The sequence below is a fragment of the Pseudoliparis swirei genome, chromosome 22 (genome assembly GCF_029220125.1).
Source record: "Pseudoliparis swirei isolate HS2019 ecotype Mariana Trench chromosome 22, NWPU_hadal_v1, whole genome shotgun sequence".
NCBI classification, from domain to species: Eukaryota; Metazoa; Chordata; class Actinopteri; order Perciformes; family Liparidae; genus Pseudoliparis; species Pseudoliparis swirei.
The window spans coordinates 22,150,356-22,172,158 of NC_079409.1; the positions used below are offsets into that span (position 1 = coordinate 22,150,356).

General features: G+C 45.6%; 1 protein-coding gene and 1 long non-coding RNA gene across 4 annotated transcripts; both read right to left on the minus strand.

Moving 5' to 3' along the window:
• Nucleotides 1-2,189: 2,189 nt before the first annotated feature.
• Nucleotides 2,190-8,443, minus strand: LOC130212804 (uncharacterized). Its single transcript, XR_008835420.1, has 5 exons — nt 8,312-8,443; nt 7,865-7,898; nt 6,622-6,914; nt 6,334-6,477; nt 2,190-5,106 (listed from the first exon to the last, which is right to left on the minus strand). It is a non-coding gene; the product is annotated as an uncharacterized LOC130212804 (long non-coding RNA).
• A 741-nt stretch (nt 8,444-9,184) lies between these two features.
• On the minus strand, nt 9,185-21,736 carry LOC130212803 (zinc fingers and homeoboxes protein 1-like). 3 transcript variants are annotated; one of them, XR_008835419.1, is made up of 9 exons: nt 21,146-21,736; nt 19,000-19,288; nt 17,819-18,279; nt 17,506-17,712; nt 17,193-17,408; nt 15,710-15,874; nt 14,386-15,570; nt 10,783-14,060; nt 9,185-9,258 (listed from the first exon to the last, which is right to left on the minus strand). XR_008835419.1 is itself a non-coding variant. In XM_056444017.1 (8 exons), exons 2-8 carry the CDS (start codon nt 19,184-19,186, stop codon nt 13,770-13,772), a joined length of 2,712 nt encoding a protein of 903 aa, XP_056299992.1. In that variant the 5' UTR covers nt 19,187-19,285; nt 21,146-21,736; the 3' UTR covers nt 9,185-13,769. The 3 variants fall into 3 exon arrangements, 2 of the variants coding, with proteins under 2 accessions (XP_056299992.1, XP_056299991.1); XM_056444017.1 differs by having other exon boundaries at nt 9,185-14,060; nt 19,000-19,285; XM_056444016.1 differs by having other exon boundaries at nt 9,185-14,060.
• Nucleotides 21,737-21,803: the final 67 nt, after the last annotated feature.

Sequence of the window (21,803 nt, forward strand, 5' to 3'; positions counted from 1 at the left end):
GTGCCCTTGAACTGGCAGACCGGGGTGGTGGTTCCCATTTTCAAAAAGGGGGACCGGAGAGTGTGCTTGAACTATCGTGGGATCACACTTCTCAGCCTCCCGGGGAAAGTTTATGCCAGGGTGCTGGAAAGGAGGCTTTGACCGCTGGTCGAACCTCAGATTCAAGACCAGCAGTGCGGATTCCGTCCCGGTCGTGGAACTGTGGACCAGCTCTTCACCCTCGCAAGGGTCCTCGAGGGGTCCTGGGAAAGCTTTCGATCGGGTCCCTCGGGAATTGTTGTGGGGGGTGCTGCGGGGGTATGGGGGTCCGGACCCGTTGCTACGGGCTATCCGGTCTCTGTACCCTGCAGTAGGAGCTGTGTTCGCATCCTCGGCAGTAAGTCAGACACGTTCCCGGTGGGTGTTGGTCTCCGCCAGGGCTGCCCTTTATCACCGGTCCTGTTTGTGATTTTCATGGACAGGATATCTAGGCGCAGCCTGGGGGTGGAGCAGGTCAGGTTTGGGGGTCTTGGGATCGCCTCTCTTCTGTTTGCAGATGATGTGGTCCTGTTAGCATCCTCAGACCATGACCTCCGGCACTCACTGGGGCGAGTGTGAAGCGGCAGGGATGAGAGTCAGCACCGCCAAATCTGAGGCCATGGTGCTCTGCCGGAAACCGGTGGATTGCTCCCTCCAGGTGGGGACAGAGTGCCTGCCCCAAGCGAAGGAGTTCAAGTATCTCGGGGTCTTGTTCACGAGTGAGGGTAAGATGGAGCGGGAGATCGACAGGCGGATCGGTGCAGCTGCAGCAGAAAAACAGGCGCTGTACCGGTCCGTCTTGGTGAAGAGAGAGCTGAGCCGAAAGGCGAAGTCTGGGCCAACCTGCTGGGTCTGCTGCCCCCGCGACCCGACCCCGGAATAAGCGGATGAGAATGGATGGATGGATATTCATTTATTTATTTTACTTATTTTAATTATATTTATTTATTCATTTATTTATTTTAATTTTATCCTAGTGAACTAGAAATTAATATAACCCACAAGCCTCCAAAAGAACAAAGGCACTGGTAATGGAACTCCTGGTTTACTGGGATGGGGTTCGATTCCCTGCAGTGTCCGGCTACTTTTTTGGCATAAACGTGGTTTAATATTTTCATTGTCACTGTTTCTGAAAATAGTGTAAAGCTTTCCTACAATCACTAATAAGTGAAATCCTCCAAAGTGTGACTGAATGAAACAATCACACATTATCGAGCATCACAACTCTTTATATATATATATATATATATACATACACATATATATATTAGGGCTGTCAGCGTTAACGCGTTAATCTATGCGATTAATTTGGCCGCGATAACGCACTAAAATATTTTAACGCAATTAACGCAACTTTGTTTACTTCCGGTGTGCCTTGAAGTTTTTACACTTCTCTGAGTGTCGCAGTGCGGTTTAACACTGTTTCCGTTTTTAAAACAATTATTTCTCCGCGAAAATAAGGAGCAGAAATCAGTTTAAACTCGTGGATGAATCAGTCGGGTTTCCTCCTGCTCCTCCTTCCTCCCGTCTCCCCCTCTGAGACACAGAGGAACGGAGGGGCGACTTGTCGGGTGACGCGGCGCGGAAAGAACTCGTCACACGAAACCTTCAACGTGATTGGTCAATCCGTTTGTCTGTCAACATTTTGCAAAAAAACCAACCAATGAACAATCAGTAAATCACAAAGGACCTCCCCACCTCACAGGTGAGGCTCATTAGCAGCCTGTCAGTCAGAGAACCAGAGGACACGGCGCGAGGACAACTGAACCTCATTATAGAGAGCTGAGATTGTTCTGGAATGTTTGATGGATAACACGTGGGTATGTGTCATATGCAAAAGACTTTAAAAGGTGAATTTACATTTTTTTGTAAAATGGAGAAAATGAGCCCAGCCTCCAGAGGGTGAACAGGACATATTTGTCAGTTTACCAAGGCCACTGGTTCTGCTGTTCAATGTTAAAGATGACAGGACCAATGGGGTCTCAAATATACTTCTTTTTTTTACTTATCTGGATGTTTCACTGAAGAAACAATTTATCATCCATAATATTAAATACCTTGCTGGCACTTTATAGGTAGGAGCCTCTTTGAAAACACAGCTCTGTGTGAAGTTTTGTCTTTAAAAAGAAGAAGAACAAAACTTTTAATCGCGATTAATGAATTTCAAAATGTGCGATTAATTAGTTAATTCTTTTTAATCGATTGACAGCCCTAATATATATATATATACATACACACATACATATATACACATATATATATACATATCAGTGACGTGCGGTGAAGTTCATGGTTGGTGAGGCACTGACTCCTTTAGTGTCAGATTTACAAATATATAAGCCCAAAAGGGGCTTATTCAATTGGCTACTGGTTATTTCATGTCTCATCAGCAGTCTTCACAAAACACACACGCACACGGTACATATTACAGATACGTAAAGGTAAGAACAAGTTTGAAGCACACCGTTTAGCTCCGGCGTTGGTCTACCTGTATTAATCACGTCCACTTTTGAGACATTTTTAAGCTCAGATATATAATAATCCTCTTCCATTTTGGCGGTCTGACGTAGCAAAATACAAAAACAAACGGACTTGACTCGCCTGGCGCCTCAGCGTAGAAGAAGCAGCAACAAGTACCCGTTGGCTCACTAGCGCCCCCTGCAGGGCGACAGAGTACTACCACCTCACCCTGCGCCTTTTCACTGCGGTTTTATTTCCCATCAGCAAAACTAAATATGTCACTTACGAACATTAAACTGTAATGGTTAAAGACCTTAGCCAGACTGTGGAAAATCAGTGCAAATAAACATATCTACAAGCATTATATTGGCGACATGCCGAGATACGGCAACCCGCACGGGCCAATTGCATCAACCCAGCTTGTGATGGATTGCGCAATAAGAGGCTCGGCTCTACTCGTTGCCTCAACTCTCGTTTCATCCTGTATTTGAACAGGAAATAGGCAAAATCAGCGATTTTGACTGGAAAATGTTCAAAATAAGTCATACATAAAGATCGGTGGACAAATATTAATATAAATTCGATGTTAGCATTATTTATTTATTTTTTACTTGTTTTACTTGCTCTGCCTCACCTGCCTCCCCTGACCGCACGTCCCTGATACACACACATTATATATATATATATATATATCCTGGAGAGGGATCCTCCTGTTGTTCCCCTGAAGGGTTCTTACCTTTTTTACCCTGAAGTTTTTTTGGGAGTTGTTCCTGATCTGATGAGGTCAAAGGTCAAAGATGATGTATGTGTACAGATTGTAAAGCCCTCTGAGGCAAATGGGTGATTGTTGGCTATGCAAAATAAACTAAATTCGACATACATTTCCAAAAAAAAATTATTTGCATATTTTTTAAACAGAAGTCTATGGACCTCAAAAACATTTGGCTATCATATAATCAATATATTAGTCTAATAAATTGGAGAATAAGGATACATTACTCGACTGTATATATATATATATAGCAAACATTTGCAATACAACACCTACACCACGCTGCTGGAGGGGATGGAGGCACGAGACTGTTGCTAAGAAACACTTGCACCTTTTCCACAGGGACTACCAAAATCAGCATACAATTAAAGTTACATCTCGTGAGTGGCTTTAAATAAACTGTTACAGCTACTAAAAAACAGGTAATATAGGTTTTGTTGTAAGCCATGAGGCTTCAGGGCAAAGTGGCACTGCACTGGGCCTGAAACCATCACCTGTGCCGCATATTAGAGCAGAACTTGTCACATTTGCCACTAGTGACGCCGAGAAAAGCTCGATTATATTGTGCATATGAAATTAAATGTACTGGTGGCCGGTTGGCTGGACCACAAATGGTTCTCTTGGTTCTCCATGGCACCACTCATGTCACAATCGTCCATCTTATTGTTCGTATCCCAGCGAGTGAAATCTACGCGAAGATCCTCGACCCAGAACCAGAACTCGAGGGTGCAGGTGTATCGAAGGCCCAGCCACACGAAGGGAGAGGTGGCGTTGACGGCCTTCAACTCGGCCCAGGCCTGGTCCTCCTCGTTGACAATGGAAGCCAGGTGCATGTGTTGGCCCCGGCAGTAGTTCAGCGCAGCTTCCCACGTCTTGTTCTCCGCGATCAACGTAAAGGGCGATGCTAGAAGAGTGAAGGGAAACTAAACAAGTGAACAAACACGTCTGCATTCCTCCGGTGACATCCTCATGACAAAGACGCCCTCAGCGAGCCCGTCAACTCTTATTTAACCCTCCTGTTACCTTCAAATGTACCAACATCTTCTACCCTCGGGGTCAATTTGACCCCAGCAATGAAAACGATCCAGAAAATTATTAGGATTAATATTGTTTCCCAAGTTTAAGTGTGAGGTACTTTATGATTCTTTGTTGATACCTAAATATCCCTTTAAATAAATAAAAAAGTTGATATTTCTTATATGTTTTACACAGTGAAAAACAGCCTGGGGTCAAATTGACCCCAAAGAACACCGATGCGTACGAGTTGTGTTCAGGACAGTGAAAACATATCATGTGAATTTTATGTTTTCCCAGTTGTCCCCAATAAATTAGGAAAAGTCATGAAATATGAATCAAAATTAATGATGTCAATCATTTTTTTAGAGACGTAAAACTTTTAATGGGGTCAAATTGACCCCAAAGGTCATAGGAGGGTTAAGCAAAAAAATCATCTTTTTTTAAAATGTCAGAACATAAAACAAAATGGTGAACAACAGAGAACAAGGGGAGAAGGTTTCCCAGGAAGCGAACATGCCGAATTCAGCCCACGTGATGGAATTTGTGAACCACGGCCGGCCGTCACTTGCAGAAACACTTCCAAATGATTTGTTGTTATTGTCTTATAGAGACACATACATCAAGATACATCATGCATCAAGCTGTGGGCCCTGTGGACATCACTGGAGGAAAATAAAACGAGAGCCTTTCCCCCAATTAGCCTTAATTGGCCTTTACATAAAGCTTGGAGTAGTTTTACACTAGAGCGTGATGGTTTTTTGCTGGTTATTGTTCCACATTCAACCTCAAAGGGGAGAAGCCAGTAAAGGTGCTGCTCACTGTGGACCTAAACAATAAACCTGAAACCACAGAATAAACACAATTATCACACACTGGAGAAATGTAACGGCAGAGTATATTTCAGTGGAAAGACTAACCTCCATCATTTACGATGCAGCAGAACATCCCTACGTCAGGTCATCGATCACTATGCGTTTACAAACATGACACCACCATCTGATTCATTCATCTGACTTATTGTTTTTCCTTGTCTGAAAACGCAGATTCATATAAATCTGCCCTCATCCATGTATTTTGTTTCTTTGATTTCAAAAAGGCTCACACACAAACAGAGGCACACACACACAGCCAGAGAGACACACACACAGAGACACACAGCCAGAGACACACACACACGCACAGACACAGAGGCACACACAGACAGAGACACACACACACACAGCCAGAGACACACACAGACACAGAGGCGCGCACACACACACAGGCACACACACGCACAGACACAGAGGCACACACAGAGACACACAGAGGCGCGCACACACACACACACACACAGGCACACACACGGAGGCAGAGACACAGACAGAGACACACACACACAGAAGCACAGACGGAGACACACACACACACACACAGAGGGACACACACACACAGACAGAGACACACACACAGAGGCACGGACAGAGACACACACACACATAGAGACACACACACACACACACACACACACATAGAGGCACACAGACATAGACACACACACAGACACAGACAGAGGCACAGACAGAGACACACACACACACACAGAGACACACACACACACAGAGACACACACACACATATAGAGACACAGAGACACACACAGACATAGAGACACAGACACACACACACATAGAGGCACACAGACACACACACACACAGACATAGACACACACACAGAGACACACACACACACAGAGACACACACACACACACATAGAGGCACACAGACATAGACACACACACACACACACACAAAGGCACACAGACATAGACACACACATAGAGGCACACACACACACAGAGACACACACACACACACAAAGGCACACAGACATAGACACACACATAGAGGCACACACACACACACAGAGACACAGACACACACACACATAGAGGCACACAGACAGAGACACACACACACACACACCCCCTTCCTCAATCCTCTGACTTGTCGTCCTCGAGGTGTTACGTCTCCAGTCTTTTGTCTTATCATAAAATATAATATAATATAAATAAACATGGCGGACCTTTCATCGTGCCGTAGATCTCCACTTCACAGAGCGAGGAAGTGTTTTCCCGGGAAGGACACGGTGACGTAGCACCCTGACAAACTCGTATCGCAAGCGAATTGTTGATCCTCATCATACGGGAAGAGTCCGATGTGCTTACACCTAGAAAAGAGAAAGAGATGAACATCCGGTAAGACGGAGAGATGCAGATCTAAAAATCAAAGTGAAAACTAGTCGGAGGGCCTGAAACCTCGTTGAAAATGTGAAACGAAGCCATTTGAAGTCACATGAAGGCGTCGGACTCACAGGGCGTTGGCGGCGCCGTTGTCCTTCCGAGAGTTCCCGATGTGAATCTGGGCACCGGTTATATTCGCAGCGTTAAGTTTAACTTGATAGATCGTGATGTGATGTGTAGACGCCCAGCAGGTCGACTCTCCACCAGGAGTTCATCTGTTCTTCTGTGTGAGAACAGGTCGCGTGGTTCCCATCCACGGCTCTGCCAGAGACGTGTACCAAACCAGCTTCAATACCTTCATCTGCAGTGAAGCTTGACGACTGGGATGTCGCCCCCTTCAGGACAGTGTGTGCGCTGCAGAGAGCTGTGGAGGAAAACACGGAAAGTATGTTTGTACTTTATTTTTTTGCATGACTTGAGAGGAAATAGACTTTGGTGCCACGATGCATCAAGTCCTAGCGGTTTTACGGTTGTATATTTATTTTATTTCGTTTTTCCACGTCCAGTTACTGGAAATAATAATAATAATACTAACTTTATTTCTGTAGCAAAGTTTTAAAAACAAAGTTTACAAAGTGCTCTACAGAGAATCGAGGCAAATCAAATAGAATAGTAAGAAACAAATATAACATTAAAAAGTATATATATAAATATATTAAAATTAAAATCAAATATAAAAAACAGACAAACTGAATTAGGGGAACCAAAGTTCTGCATGATATCTGTTGGAGATATTTATTTTGACATTTGTATTTAGTTTTATTGTAAAGTAATATTGATTATTCAGTTTATTTAGGCTATATTTTGATATGATAGAAGAGCTTTTTGCTTATGATAATTTTAGTTTAGTTTATTGTGATTGTTGTTTATATATTTAGCTTCAGGTTCACTGATTGCGTAACACTGGTTACATGAAGGTAGCTTCAGGACCAGCATGCACCTGGGTGGCCGATGGTTCTTTTACCAGTGTCAGCATTTTGTTTGTTCTTTTTGTTTGTTTAGTAAATAAATGATCAGAATAATGACGCGCGGAGATGGACTTTACTTTCTTTTGGCTGCGTCAACTAAAAATAAAAAACACGGTGCGTCAGTGGCAATTAGATTTATAGTTTTATTTGATTTCTAAAGACAAATGGCCACTACAATATCAGTGCATAAGCACAGAACGCTCATCCATCATCTGAGGGACACAATTACGTGTGATTCATTTGGGAGTTTTGAGCAATTTCCAGTAAATTGAGATTTCTGTGGACCCTTCTGTGTCAATCATTTAAATATTAACTGATATGCATACACATATAGTGAGCTACTTACCAATCAAGGAGATTAGCACGAGACCCCACGGCATCTTGAAGGAGAACATACAGACATACATCAGGGGGGCGAGTTAAATGTTCTATACAAGACCAACTAATTCAGTTTATTTTATATAGCCCATTATCACAAGTTACAAATGTGCCTCAGAGGGCTTTACAATCTGTACACATAGACATCCCTGACCTTTGACCTCACATCGGATCAGGAAAAACTCCGAAAAAATAGAAAAAAAACCTTTCACAGGAAAAAAAAAAGAGAAGAAACCTTCAGGAGAGCAACAGGAGGATCCCTCTCCAGGATGGACAGGTGCATGAGACCACACGAGACCAGGAATAAAGCATCTCATTTCTTTTTGAATTGCACACATGTATTGACCTACATGTAAAACAGGAAGAAAAGGACACTTTAAGAGTATTAAATGTAAAACTCTGTAACTTCACTTACCTTGTGGCGGCGTTCAGGACGAGCGCTTAGAGGTGGATGGTGCTCAACATTCAGAATGAACTCCAGCCTTTAAGGTCGTCATCGGATTTCCATAACCAAAGAGACGCCACAATAATGTTCACGCCCGTCAACATAATAGGACACACACACACACACACACACACACACACACACACACACACACACACACACACACACACACACACACACACACACACACACACACACACACACACACACACACACACACACACACACACACACACACACACACACACACACACACACACTCCTTCACATTTGCCTCAGCAGACAAACATTTTATGTTCATGCAAACACAGACAAATCTATCTGTAAATCATTCGGTTATTGGAGATCTGCTGCAAAATTAACGTCATTATCATTTACATGTTTATGTTCAACAAATAAGAATACCAACAAATACGTGTTGTCAATAAATGACACTGCGTCACTGATGGTTTAGTTATAGCTAGAACCTCAAAATAATAAATATATAATATATATATATACATAAATATATATGTTATATAATATATATATATATACATACAAACTGATGGTTTAGTTATAGCTAGAACCTCAAAAAAATATATAATATATATAATTATAATATAAATATATATATATTATATGTTATATAATATATAGATATACATACAAACTGATGGTTTAGTTATAGCTAGAACCTCAAAATAATAAATATATAATTATAATATATATATATATATAATACGAATGCCCACACACAGTGTGTCTCTCACTCTTACTCTCACACACACACACGCACACGCAAGGAGCTTCAAAGAATCATGAACCATATTTGCCTACAACCTCGAATAAGTGATTTTCATATTCCATTCCAATGTTTATTAGGGGCAGTTAGATCTTTGTGACCCGACTGAAGTCAGGCGGCATCGGTCAGCGAGCTGTAGAGGAGTAGAGAGTAGCACAGGAGCAGAGTGGAACATGTCAAAGCAAAGCACGCCAACACATGGGCTACAAACCGTCCAAAAACTAGGTGAAAAATGTACCGTAAAGAAAAAAATCATCAAACGGTTTTATTACAATTCTCACACGTTTCTTTTTCATCTTTTGTGCCATTTAAAGCTGGCTGCTGCTCTATAGTGACAACATGTGAATCTCTGATTGCTGTAAGAATACATTCCACCAACTACCTGTCTAGAGAGAGAAAACTAGCGGCCTACAGAAGCGGAGCGGCGGGTACAGACATGTGCACAACGGGGACACGACTCGCAGCTCGGAGCTAACAACGTTAGCCGGGACCGCGACGGTCGGATCACAACTCAAGGAGCAGACGCGTCGCTGGGAAAATAATATTTAAATGCATGATTCATATCTGAAAGAGGGTTTAGTAGATAGTTACTCGTTTTGGACAGAACATTTTTTTAAAAGGCGGATTTCAGCGGATTATTTTGGGACTAGAGACTAAACTAAACACATTTTTTTCCCAGGACGTTAGGAACACGTCTTTTCTATCGAGTTGCGATTCTATACTTTTTAAACCAAAGACCCAAAAAGCCACGCGAGCGCTACTGACTGAGCTCTACAACTGATTCTACGTCTTTTAAACACTACTCTATTGTACATATTGATCTAGTCCGTCTCGTTCACAAGCAATCCATGATGTCCGGAGAGAGAGAGAGAGATGTGAAGACAGTTTTCATCCATAGAAACATATAAAAACCATTCAAAACAGACGTGACTATAGGAAAGACGGAGCACACTGTAAAAGACGGAGGGCTGGATACCCGGGGGCGGGGCTAAACTTAACCTGAGGACTAAAACAAGCGGGTTTTGGAGCACGTGCACAGATTAGCACGTGCACTTCCAGGATTCAACAGAAGGGGCACAACGCGTGGCGATGACGTCGTTACGAGCAAAAGGACGACGACGTGTCCACGAATCAAAATACAGAAAACAGGTCCGTGGTTGCAGCTGGTATTATTAAAAAGACACGCGCATTAATCCCAGATTAGGATTCTCCTTTACCGAGTATACCAACCCCAAAATATTGTATGTACAAAATGAGCTGTTGTTTGTCTTGGTTATTGCATGCAGTATTAGCAGGGTTCTTACACATGTTGACCAATGGATTTCCATAACTTTTCCAGGACTTTTTCACCAAATTTCCACGACTAAACTGAAATCTCGTTATAAACATGAACAATTTAGAAAATGTTGCGTATGGAGAGCGTACGACGGTTTACATTTTGAGCGTCTTTCTTTAAAAAACATATTCATTATTTCAAACTCGGCGTGAATGAAGATGTGATAACACATTTCCATGACTTTTCCAAAACTTTTATGATTTAAGTTTTTTCCATGACTTTTCCAGGCCTGGAAATGAACATTTCAAAATTCCATGACTTTTCCAGGTTTTCCATGACCGTACGAACCCTGTACTAGACAAAAACAGGTATACTTTTTACATTTTGAGTTGTGTCATTTTTCGTGGCCGAGCTCTCGTCACATTGCGACATCGCGCTCTCCTGCTGGGTCCGAGCAGACGGATGCCGGCGTCGATTTCGGAGCGCCGAGGTCTCCGTTAGAGGACGCGCAGCCGGCGTCTCCATCGTCCGGCGTCGGCAGGAAGCGGCGCTCGGCCACTTCGTTTGAGCCTCACACGGGACGCGACCCCCAGAGCTTTGAACCCGTTCTCTCCCGTCTTCCGTCGAGACTTTGGGCGTGAAAACGATGTTCCAACTCGTGGACGAGCCATGTAGGCACATAGGTTAATCTGCAACGCTTCGTCCGAGTCGCTCCCCCGTTTCCGAAGAGCGGACGGGTCCCCGTCCGTCGACTGCAGCGAGAGGACAGTGACGAGAGAGCGAGGATGGATATTTGGTTGACTTCCCGCCACAGAGGGAACGCCGCGCTGTTTCTTCACACGGCGAAAAAACAAAGCACTTTTTTTTCTTCTTCTTCCAAGAAACGTCCCGTTTTAAAATTGCGCAACAGTTTCAGTATCTTTTTTGAAGATGTCCGTTGTTTGTAGACGATGCGGTGAGACAACAGGACGCGGCTCACATTTACAGAAACGCGTCTCGGGGAAGTGCACGTCACGAGTCGAGGGATTCGCTTTTTACAAAAAGAGGACCGGAGGAGAGGTGGAAACAGTTCAAATGGTTTTACAGCAAGAAATACAAAACATGACAAATAGAACACGTGTGCATTTTCTTCTTCTATTAGATAAAAGCTTAAAAACTATGCTCAAATTGTGCAATATAGCGAAAAAGAAAGTGGTGGGTGATTGTTCGACTATTATTTGTTTTTTTAGCCTTATAAACATCCAAATATGAAACACATAGCATTAGAAAAGTGGATCGATTGATTCCTCCTCCTGGGAAACACATCAAGGATTTAAAAAAGGCAAAACACTGGTGCAGTTTGTATATAAAACAGAGTTGGTCTCTCAGAGCCATTTCATGGTATAATAAGAGATTAAGGTGCCAAATCAGGATTTAGTCCACGATGCAGACGAGTGGACAAAGTGCTTCTTTTTTTAAAGTTTACTTTAGGTGCTTCATGTTTTTTGTCTCTTCAGTGCAGACTTGGAGTCAAATTATTATTTCAAATACTGCTCTTAAAAAGTACGGGTCCGGATCATAAACGGACCACAAATGGCCTCGTTGTTTTTGGGGGGACGCGAGCCTCAACCCTCAAGGTGTCGGCGAGGAGGCGACTGACTCGGGGGTTGAAGGACTCGGGGGTCGACTCTGGAGCTGCAGCATTCTACCCTCCGCAACGCTGCGACTCGTCATCTTTCGATGATCTCAATCCCCGTTTTCCACCCACCGCGACTACTTTCTCAGCGAAGCCCCGCGGCAGACTATTTCCGTCCCGGTTATTACTCCAGTGGACCCAGACGTCTGCCTCACGGTGGCCATTGTTTAGTTCGTAAAATGGCGCCCCTGCCTCACTGCTCGGGAGACCACGCATTCAACTTTGGGAGGTCAGCCTCGCTCTGTGTGACTCCGGGGTGTACACACTGGTGTGAAAACACGACGAGCAGTGCGTGCTGTCGTACTCATCACCCATCGGATCCGTACGTGTTCAGGTAAACATCTCCGACACGACCGAAGCAGCGAGATGCCGTCAAGGGAAGACTCGATCCTGCGTTTTAAAAGCGTTGCGGCATTCATTCAGCAGTCGGGTATTTTGTCTCTGAGATAAAATGCCCGACTCTGTACTCGTCAATCCACGGCGGCTCGAAAGGAACCTCACAGGTTCTCAGAGAAAAGAGGACGCCGTCATATGTGAAATATCAAGTTCCACAAACAGATGCATGCTGGGTACTTTGCTCAGCAGTGACACCTAGCTGCGGTTCATGTTCAGGAGTCTTTTTCTGCGTGTGTTGTTGGTTTTGGACGAGGCTCCAAATACCTTCCCGAGGAAATGCAGCGTAACTGGATGAACACTTCTCCCTCGCCGGCTTCACTTGAGCAAGGAGTGCAACACAGAATCTCTCAGACAGTCAGGATTCATCACATGAAGACGTCTGGATCGGCGTTGCTCAGTGGCACATCGCTGCAATACGATTACATTCCCCAGTAACGACTGGCGTAAGGGTAGTGATTATATATATATATATATACTTATTATTCCAGAAGGCTATTTATTTGTTTATCTTGTGTTACGACGAGGGTCAGGATGCATCTTTGGGCAAATATCAGAGAGAGAGGACGAGACGGAGCCGCCGCTACGAGGGTGCAGAGGCATGGGTGGCCCCCTCGTTTTAAAGTGTTGCACCCTCAGTGGAACATTTTAATAATTGGGTGACGGTGGATATCGACCAACAGGTGTGGTGGTTATTGAATACTCTCTCTGTCGAGAAACGGGTCTCACAGCTGGAGAAGAAGCTTTAAAAAAACAAACGGTATAACCCACCAGTCGGATGTCTGGATGGTTATATTATAGCAGGCTGGTGTATTTCACCGGGAACGTAACAACTTACTCTTGATCCCAAATAAGTAAAGTCAAATTGTTACCCTTCAAATGATATTAAGTCAAATGTAACTGAGTAGTTCCATCGATTATTTGGGGAGGTGGGGGTGAGGGGGGGGGATTTCATCTTCAGCCTGAAGATTGCACTTTATGGTTTTCCTTTTGTCAAAATATGCTGCAACTTTTCATGAGCAAGGTGTTTTAGGGGTTTCCTAAAAGCTCCCACATGACCATCCTCCGCGTGAGGAACCGTTGCACACGACCTACAGTAAAATAAGATAAGTATAGCGACAGTGAGCTAAAGCTAATCGTCCATGTTTTAGTCCCATGTGGACGTGGAGTCAGAAATAGTTTGAAAATACAGTAAATTCATGTTGCAAAGGAGTAAAAAACTTGGTTTAGCCGCCGGTCTTCCAGCATTCTTCATGCCGCCGTTCCTCTTGTAACATTCCGTCAAGTTTTCCACGACCTCTTAGTCTTCAGAGACCGACAACGACTTCCTGACGCTACGTGACGGCTCCCAAACCTCGCTGTCGTCCGTGTCGTCGCCGCCGCCGTCCTCCTCCTCCTCCTCCTCGTCTCCTTCATCCTCATCCTCCTCGTCTCCCATCCCAGTGGCGGTCTGCTCCTCGCCGGCCGCGGACACCTCCCCCCGCGCCCCCGCGGCGGCCCCGTCCGCCGCCTTCCCTGTGGCGTCCGCCTCCAGGAAGGGATCCGCCCCCGCGTCCAGGCGCCGCTGCACCTCGGCGAACCACTCCCTCACCTGAGGACGCAGGGAGAAAGGAAGGCGAGGGCGTCGTAATCAGAGCGTTTAGTGGACGTGAGCACCCCCTAGTGGCCGCCGCGGATACGACAGTTACGGCTGATAACTACCGCCGGCTCAGCCGAAGATCATGTTGAAAAGCAGAAAATAGGCAATTGAAAAAAAATTAAAATCACGTGTAATGCGGCGTACATCTTTGTTTGTTGCAGGCAAAAACATGTAATACATCAAAATGTCAAGTATTTTTTTCCAAATGGAAGCTGCTTCCTCATAACATGAATAAAATGGACTTGATTCGGCTCCACGGGAAAGAGGGCGGGCCTACCTGCTCGTAGCTCATGTTGGCCTTGGTGACCAGCTCGTCCAGGTCTTGCTCGTTGAGGAATCGGTGCTTCACGTAGTACTCCTTCAGGATCTCCCTCCCGGTCTTGAACTTCTTCGTCGGGGGGGATCCGTCCACGTCTGCGCCGGAGGAGGCCGACCTTCTCGGCTGCCTCCTGGTCCGGGACCGCCCCCAGCCTCGATTTCGGCCGCGTCTTTTCCGACCGGTGCCGCTTCCGCCGCCGCCCATTTTATTGCCTCCGCCGCCATTCGGCCCTTCGGTGGTGCCACTTTGGTACTGGAAGAACCATTTCAGGTTACTGTTCTTCCACGAGTACCGAGAGTCCCCGAACCAGCTGACGATGTAGGACCGGAGGAGGCCGCTCTCCTCGGCCAGCTGGTCGTACTCCTCCGGCGTCGGCCACTGCGTCCGCACGAAGGCCCTCTTCAGGATGTGGAGCTGCTCCGGAGTCTTTTTACTCTTGTCTTTCACGTCTTTGTTGCTGCTGGTGGGCGGCTGCTTACCGCGACCGCCGGGGGGCGTCTGACTACCTCGACGAGAAGAAGAGGCGGAAGGGGAAGCGGAGGAAACGCCTCCTGCTTTCGCGCCGTCGGCCTCCATCTTTCCCCCCTCCGAGGAATCCGGGGAGGGAGTGCCGAGAGGCGGCGTTTTCCTTCTCTCGGTGAACCAGGCGTCGATCTCCCGCCGCGTCAGTTTGGTCTCCGTTCTCAGGCGGCTCAGCTCCTCGTCCGACGGGGTGACGCACTTCTCGAAGCTTTCCTCCAGCACCACCAGCTGCTCCGGAGTCTTCTCCTTAAACTTCTGCAGAGTGAAATCCGGGAACGGGTTCCAGCTTTTGGAGCGCGTCTCCTTGTCCTTGACGGGAGGCGTGCGTGGAGCGTGGGGGGATGTGGGGGTCTCGTCGCTGGAGTCAATAACAATGGAGCCGCCGCCGCCGTCATGGAAAACGATGACATTGCTGTTCTTGGAGTTGCGCTGGTTGTACCTGGTGTCACTGAACCACTTCTTGATCTCTCCCTTCGTGAGGTTGGTGATCTTCATCAGACGGGAAATTTCCGCATCCGAGGCAAAGTGGTTCTCCAGGTAGCTGGCTTTCAGCTCCGCCAGCTGCTCTTTGGACTTCTTGGGCCGCAAGCCAAACGTGTCAGCGCTGAGGGCCGAGTTCTCCTTCGGAAAGGTTAGGGGAGATTTATGCGTTACATGTGGGGTTTCTACGTTGCCGGTCTGCATACAGAGGAACCAAAAGGTAGAAGGATGAATGCTAAATAGTATTTACCTGAAAGGCAGCGAGCCGATCGGTCCCTACCTGTGGGGATAGAGAGGGCGGCTGGATGGTGGTGGCCCGTTTCAGCTCACTGTTGGTTGCCGCGGGCTGGCAGGAAACTCTGCTGGAGCTCTGGGACTGACTGGGCAGCCCTGCCACGGTCAGAGTGATGGGGCTGGTCACCGGAAGGTGCCCACCTGGGCCCACCTGAACAAAAACATGCGGAGACTGTGAGGATGAGACGGACAGCAGGACGGGGACCTATTTGTATTTTTTTAAAGTGAGCGTAGAAACTAGAGAAACATCACAAAAGGCGAGACAAGGAAACAGCAGGCCATGATCTTGAATGACCTGGTAATGTTTTTATAGAAATCTGTCTTGAAACTGTCCTAAAAGATGGGAAACATTCCCTGCCAGTCTAAACCGGCGGGCCGCATCGTTTGATGTGGCCCCTGACGGCTTGAAAGACATGTGATCACCTTTTCTTAAAGAAATTGAAGAAAAATTTCCCGTGCTTTTATTTTGAAGGTTGCAAATGAGTTTAACACCCCTGGTCTAAACTATTGAAATATGTGTAATAACCCAACACGACCTCACTCCACTCATCATGTGTGACATATTATTACTGTGTGTAATTTAGAACTGCGTCCAAATCTGTACATATTATACACTTTTTCGTGTTCTTGTACATATTACCACCTTCTGTATTGCGTTTCCCTTTATATTTTGTCATTTTTCTTTCTTATCATAGTGTTATTTCTAAACCGTTGACTCGGAGAGCGCTGCACTAGATGTTCCAATGTGTCTGGACTGTTGGTCTAGATCACAGGTGTCAAACACACGGCCCGCGGGCCAAATCCGGCCCGCCACGTCATTTTATTTGGCCCCGACGGCTTAGAAAGACACGCAATCGCCTTTTCTTAAAGAAATTTAAGAAAAATATCCCATGAAGGTTTCAAATAAAATGGATTTACATTTTCTTCTATACAATATTTCTACACTCAAATAAACAATAATCAAATTTAAAAAAGAGTTGTTTAACAATATGTTCGAGTAGTTTATACGTTATGTTTCAGGTGCACTGGCCCTTTAAGAGTGCATCCATGATGCTGATGTGGCCCACGCTGAACATGAGTTTGATGCCCCTGGTCGAGAGGCACACATGGCAAATAAAACCTTGAACCTTCAACATCATATTCAGAAGAAAAAAAAACAATTTAAGGAAAAAAATTGTTAATGTTCACATCTCGTGGAACACACTTAAGGAGATAGCGGTGTATCCTCCACGTGTGATCTATTACTCCGAGGGCGTCGCTGCCTCTTTAAACTGGTTCGATGTTTTTGAGGAAAGGTGACGGACATGAAAAGTAGGAGAAGTCACTCCAGGTTGACTTTGAGCTGTCAAATGAAAGTCTAATGAAACCCAACCAGGCGATCCGGCACCGGCCTTAAGCTCGCTGGGTTCAAGACATTGAGCTCAAAGCCAAGTCCTGGTAGAGATGGCGTGTTTTCTTTCCTTACCTACCTGAGTGAACACCAGGCCTTGCTGGCCCACTATCTGGCAGGTCTGCAGAATGGACTGCAGGCCGTTGGCCGCCGCCGAGAGCTGATGGGCCGGTATGACGGTGATGGTCTGGGTCACCGAGTGCACCGTGCCGTTGAACTGTTTCCTCCGGGCCTCCTCCACCTCCTCAGGAGTCCAGCTCACGCCGTGCTTCAGCCGCTGCGCCGAGAACCACACCTGGAGCGGAAGAAGCGGCAAAAAAAAAAAAAAAGGCAATATTCAGTCGACTTAGATTCCGGCGAGCTACCCGGAAACATCGGCGCCGTTCGCCGACCTTGATCTGCTCCTCCGTGAACTGCGTCTGCGCCGCCAGGCCGTTGATCTCGGCCATGGAGGGGTACGGAAACCTCTTGTACGTGTTGCCCAGCAGGGGGTTGTTGTCCATGGCGGCGCTGTAGGACGGGATGCTGCTGAGGGGGATCAGCAGCTGGGACTGAGCTGCGGCGATCGCACTCTGCTGCGCCTGGAAGGCAGAGAGCACCTGGAACACGGGAAGGGAGGCGGATAAGAAGAAAGGTCAAAGGCTCACGTGGAACCTCTCCGCTGCAGCGAGGCTCGTAAACGGTGTAAGAATGGAGATGTTGTACCTGAGCCAGGCCGGCGGGCAGGACGGAGGGGTTCAGAGCGGACGCTTTCCTCTGCTGCTCCGAGTAGTGGCCGACCAGCAGGCCGCCTCCCCCGAGCTTCACGGCGTCGTGCAGCAGCATCTCCACGGGCGTCATCGTCGGGCCGAGCGGCGCCTCGATGGGCTCCTGCTCCGCCTCCGCGTCGCCCTCGCCGCCCCTCCCGAAGCCCTCGGCCGCCTCGTCCGGCGCTTTCAGGGACACGGCGATGCGTTTGGGCTCCGATTTGGTCTTCATCCTCATGATGGGGGTCTTGCTGAGGGAGATGGCGGCCATGGCCGCGGGGTCTGCGCCTCCCTCTTCGGGCGCGTCGCACGCTCGTTCCGGCCGGTCGCTGCCGAGGTGCGAGGGAGGAGTCGCGGCGCCGCGCCTCAGCGACGGAGCGAGGACGCCGCCGCCGTCCGCGGCCGAGACGCCGGGCTCGTCTGCGATTACAACACGTCGATACGGTTAGTGTCAACGACGGGAACACACGAGGGCAACGGGCAAACAAATGCCCCGTAATTATAATAATTTAATAGTGTTCTGTTGTTGTTCTTGGTTGTGTCTCTAAATCTATAGATATCATTTTTAATTATAAAAAAACAGAAGAAATAAGTTATAATTGTGAATAGTTGTTTAAAAAATGTAATAACAATAAATAACCACAAACAAAAAAGAACAACATTTAGTATGATTGTCTGTTTTTTGTTATAAAAATATTAGAAAACACTTTTAATCTGTAGACTACTGCCTAATAGTCTTATTAATTGCAATTTGTATTACAATTGCTCATATACTGCAAGCCTAAATAAGTATATGTATTATAAATCTAATTTTGAATTATATATTCTTTTTAAAGAAGTTTTAATTGTTAATAGTTGTTTAAAAAATGTAATAACAATAAATAACCACAAAGAAATAAGAATTAAATGTAATATGATTGAATAAGAATACATTTTAATATGATTAATATGATTTAATAAGAATACATTTTAATATGATTAATTTGATTTAACAAAAGGTGAAATATTATTTCACAAGTTTCAAAAACTGCCACAATTTATTTTACAGTGGGGGTCAAATGTGCCCCCTAAAGACGTGTAAATGTCCTCCGTGGTTGATGAACATGAGGAGATGACAAGGTGCCTCTGTTGTCTACACACCTGTATCTGGAGGGGTGGGCACCACCAGCACTGCCTGGTCCAGCTCCTCCGCTCCCTCTTTCCCCTCCTCCTCCTCCTCCACCTCCTCCACCTCCTCCACCTCCTCCTCCGTCCTTTGGGTTTTCTCCTCCGCGGCGTCCGCGGGCAGCACCATGCACGGCGTGGTGGATTTCCGGCGGCTCGACATCGTCAACCGGCTGTCGGTCGGCTTCTCCTCCGGGTGAAGAAGATCTGGGCCTCGGTGTGTCGGCTCACATGTTTCTAGACTTTCTGGATTTAAGTATTTCTGCTGGAGGAAAACAAACAAACGCAAATGGAAAGAGTTAGTTGCACAAAACATGTTTTCTTCTCAATATACTTCTTCCATAGATAAGAATCCTCAAATACATCTGTCGTAATATAAATAAAAAGCACCTTCCCAACTGTGAGGACCAGTTAACCCACCAGGGTCGTCATATGTAGAAATTATAAACGTTTAGGGAATATAACTTACTGACAAGGAAGTGTTTTAAGTTCAAACTGAATATCACACAACAAGCTATTTGAAGACGTCTCCCTCGGGCTTCAGGGACGTCGTGTTGGTCTATCTTTACATTGTAAAGCATATATTTATCATTTATTGCAGCCACATTTAAAGTTAATAATTTAGTAAAATCTGCAATAAATATTCCAAATGAAGGACATTAACTAGAGCAGTTGACTTCATAAAAAGTGCTATATGCATTTAATTAAAAAAAATAATAATAACAAAAAATAACCACAAAGAAATAAGAATAAAATGTAATATGATTGTCTGTTTAAAAAAATAAAAAATCTACGAATCTAAGCTGCAAATGAAGACGCCTCCCTCGGGCTTCAGAGACGTTGTGTCGGTCTATCTTTACATTTTAGTAAAATCTGCAATAAATATTCCAAATGAAGGACATTAACTAGAGCAGTTGACTTCATTAAAAGTGCTATATGCATTTTATAATAAAAAATGTAATAACAACAAATAATCACAAAGAAATAAGAATGACATGTAATATGATTGTCTGTTTTTTGTTCAAAAAAATCTAAGAATCTTAAATTGCGAATGAAGACGTCTCCCTCGGGCTTCAGGGACGTTGTGTCGGTCATCGGTCTATCTTTAGATTTTAATAAAATCTGCAATAAATATTCCACATGAAGGACATTAACTACAACTTCTGAATTCATAAGAAGTGCTATATACATATAATAATATAACATGTAACAAAAAAATCTAAAAATCTAAGCTGCTAATGACGACTTCTCCCTCGGGCTTCAGAGACGTTGTGTCGGTCTTATCTTTACATTTTAGTAAAATCTGCAATAAATATTCCACATGAAGGACATCAACTACAGCACCTGAATTCATTAAAAGTGCTATATGCATTTAATAATAAAAAATGTAATAACGATAAATAACCACAAAGAAATAAGAATAACATTTAATATGATTGTCTGTTTTTTGTTTTAAAAATCTAAGAATCTAAGCTGCAAATTAAGACGTCTCCTTCGGGCTTCAGGGACGTCGTGTTGGTCTATCTTTACATTGTAAAGCATATATTTATCATTTATTGCAGTCAGATTTGAAGTTAATAATTAAGTAAAATCTGAAATCAATATTCCACATGAAGGACATTAAAAACAGCATCTGAACTCATACAAAGTGCTATATGCATTGAATGCATTATTATTAATCCAATCCATTGCACTGGATCCACCTGAAGTCACTTTATTGGTATTCAGACTCCTGCAGGGCCCAGATTGCACCCGATTAATGCAGCACGGGACACGTGGCTCAGTCTCTCACTAACTAACGTTACACATTACCTGGTGACTCTCCATATTTGTATTTCATCATGTAAAACGTGCCGTGGGTTCGAGTCCCACTGCCGGTGAAGTTGCACATCACAGTGGGTAACAACAACGCGACCTGTGCACGAGCAGCTAGCACGTCAATAACAGCGTGGAGGTGTGCGCGAGCTCCGCATCGATGGCAGTTTAACGTGAATAAAAGGGGAACCGGGAGGACGTGCAATGTCGCCGCGCGGCACCGAGCACGTCTCCGAGGCGGGCCACCTAGCCGGTGTTAGCCGGGGTGGGTCGGTCACCGTCGACCGCGTCTGGCGGGTAAACTTACTGAAGTCCGGAGCCGCGTGCACCGTGTTGCTACCGGAGCGCGCCGTGTCCTCCGGGTTCAGTCCGTCGGTGTCTCTCCGTCCTTCCCCTCCCGGTGGACCGTTCAGCCGGGCCGGCATACGAGGCACAGTGGCTAGCTCGCGTTATTACGGTTTTTTGTGTGTGTTTTTTTCCGGGGCTTGCGGGTGTCCAGCCCCCGGCGGAGGGAGCAGACAGACGGGTCTAACGGCTGCGGCTCCGTCTGCCGCGGCCGGACATCGCGCTCCTCTCCGGGCAGCTTACCGAGGGCAGGCACCGGCAGCTCGGCGGTGGAGCTCCTCGCGTGGCCACTGAACCGCGTTAGCTCGCTGACCCAATTCTCTTGATATCTTTTTTTTTTTTTTTTTTTTAACGGCAGATTTTTTTAATGATCAAGCGGCGTCATCATTCAATGTGATACGTCCTGACGTCATTCCTCGGCGACTCTGTGCTCCAACAATTTAGTTAAACTATACAAAATATCTATACATTATCTGTACCTTTTACTGTATATTGCGTATGAGGTGGCTCGAGCAACGCGCCGACCGGGAGGAAACAACCGTTAAACACCGTAAAGTCGTCCGTTTCCCGACCGGCTGTCGGCCAACATGTCCTGACGTGACCCGGCAGGAGGAGGAGAA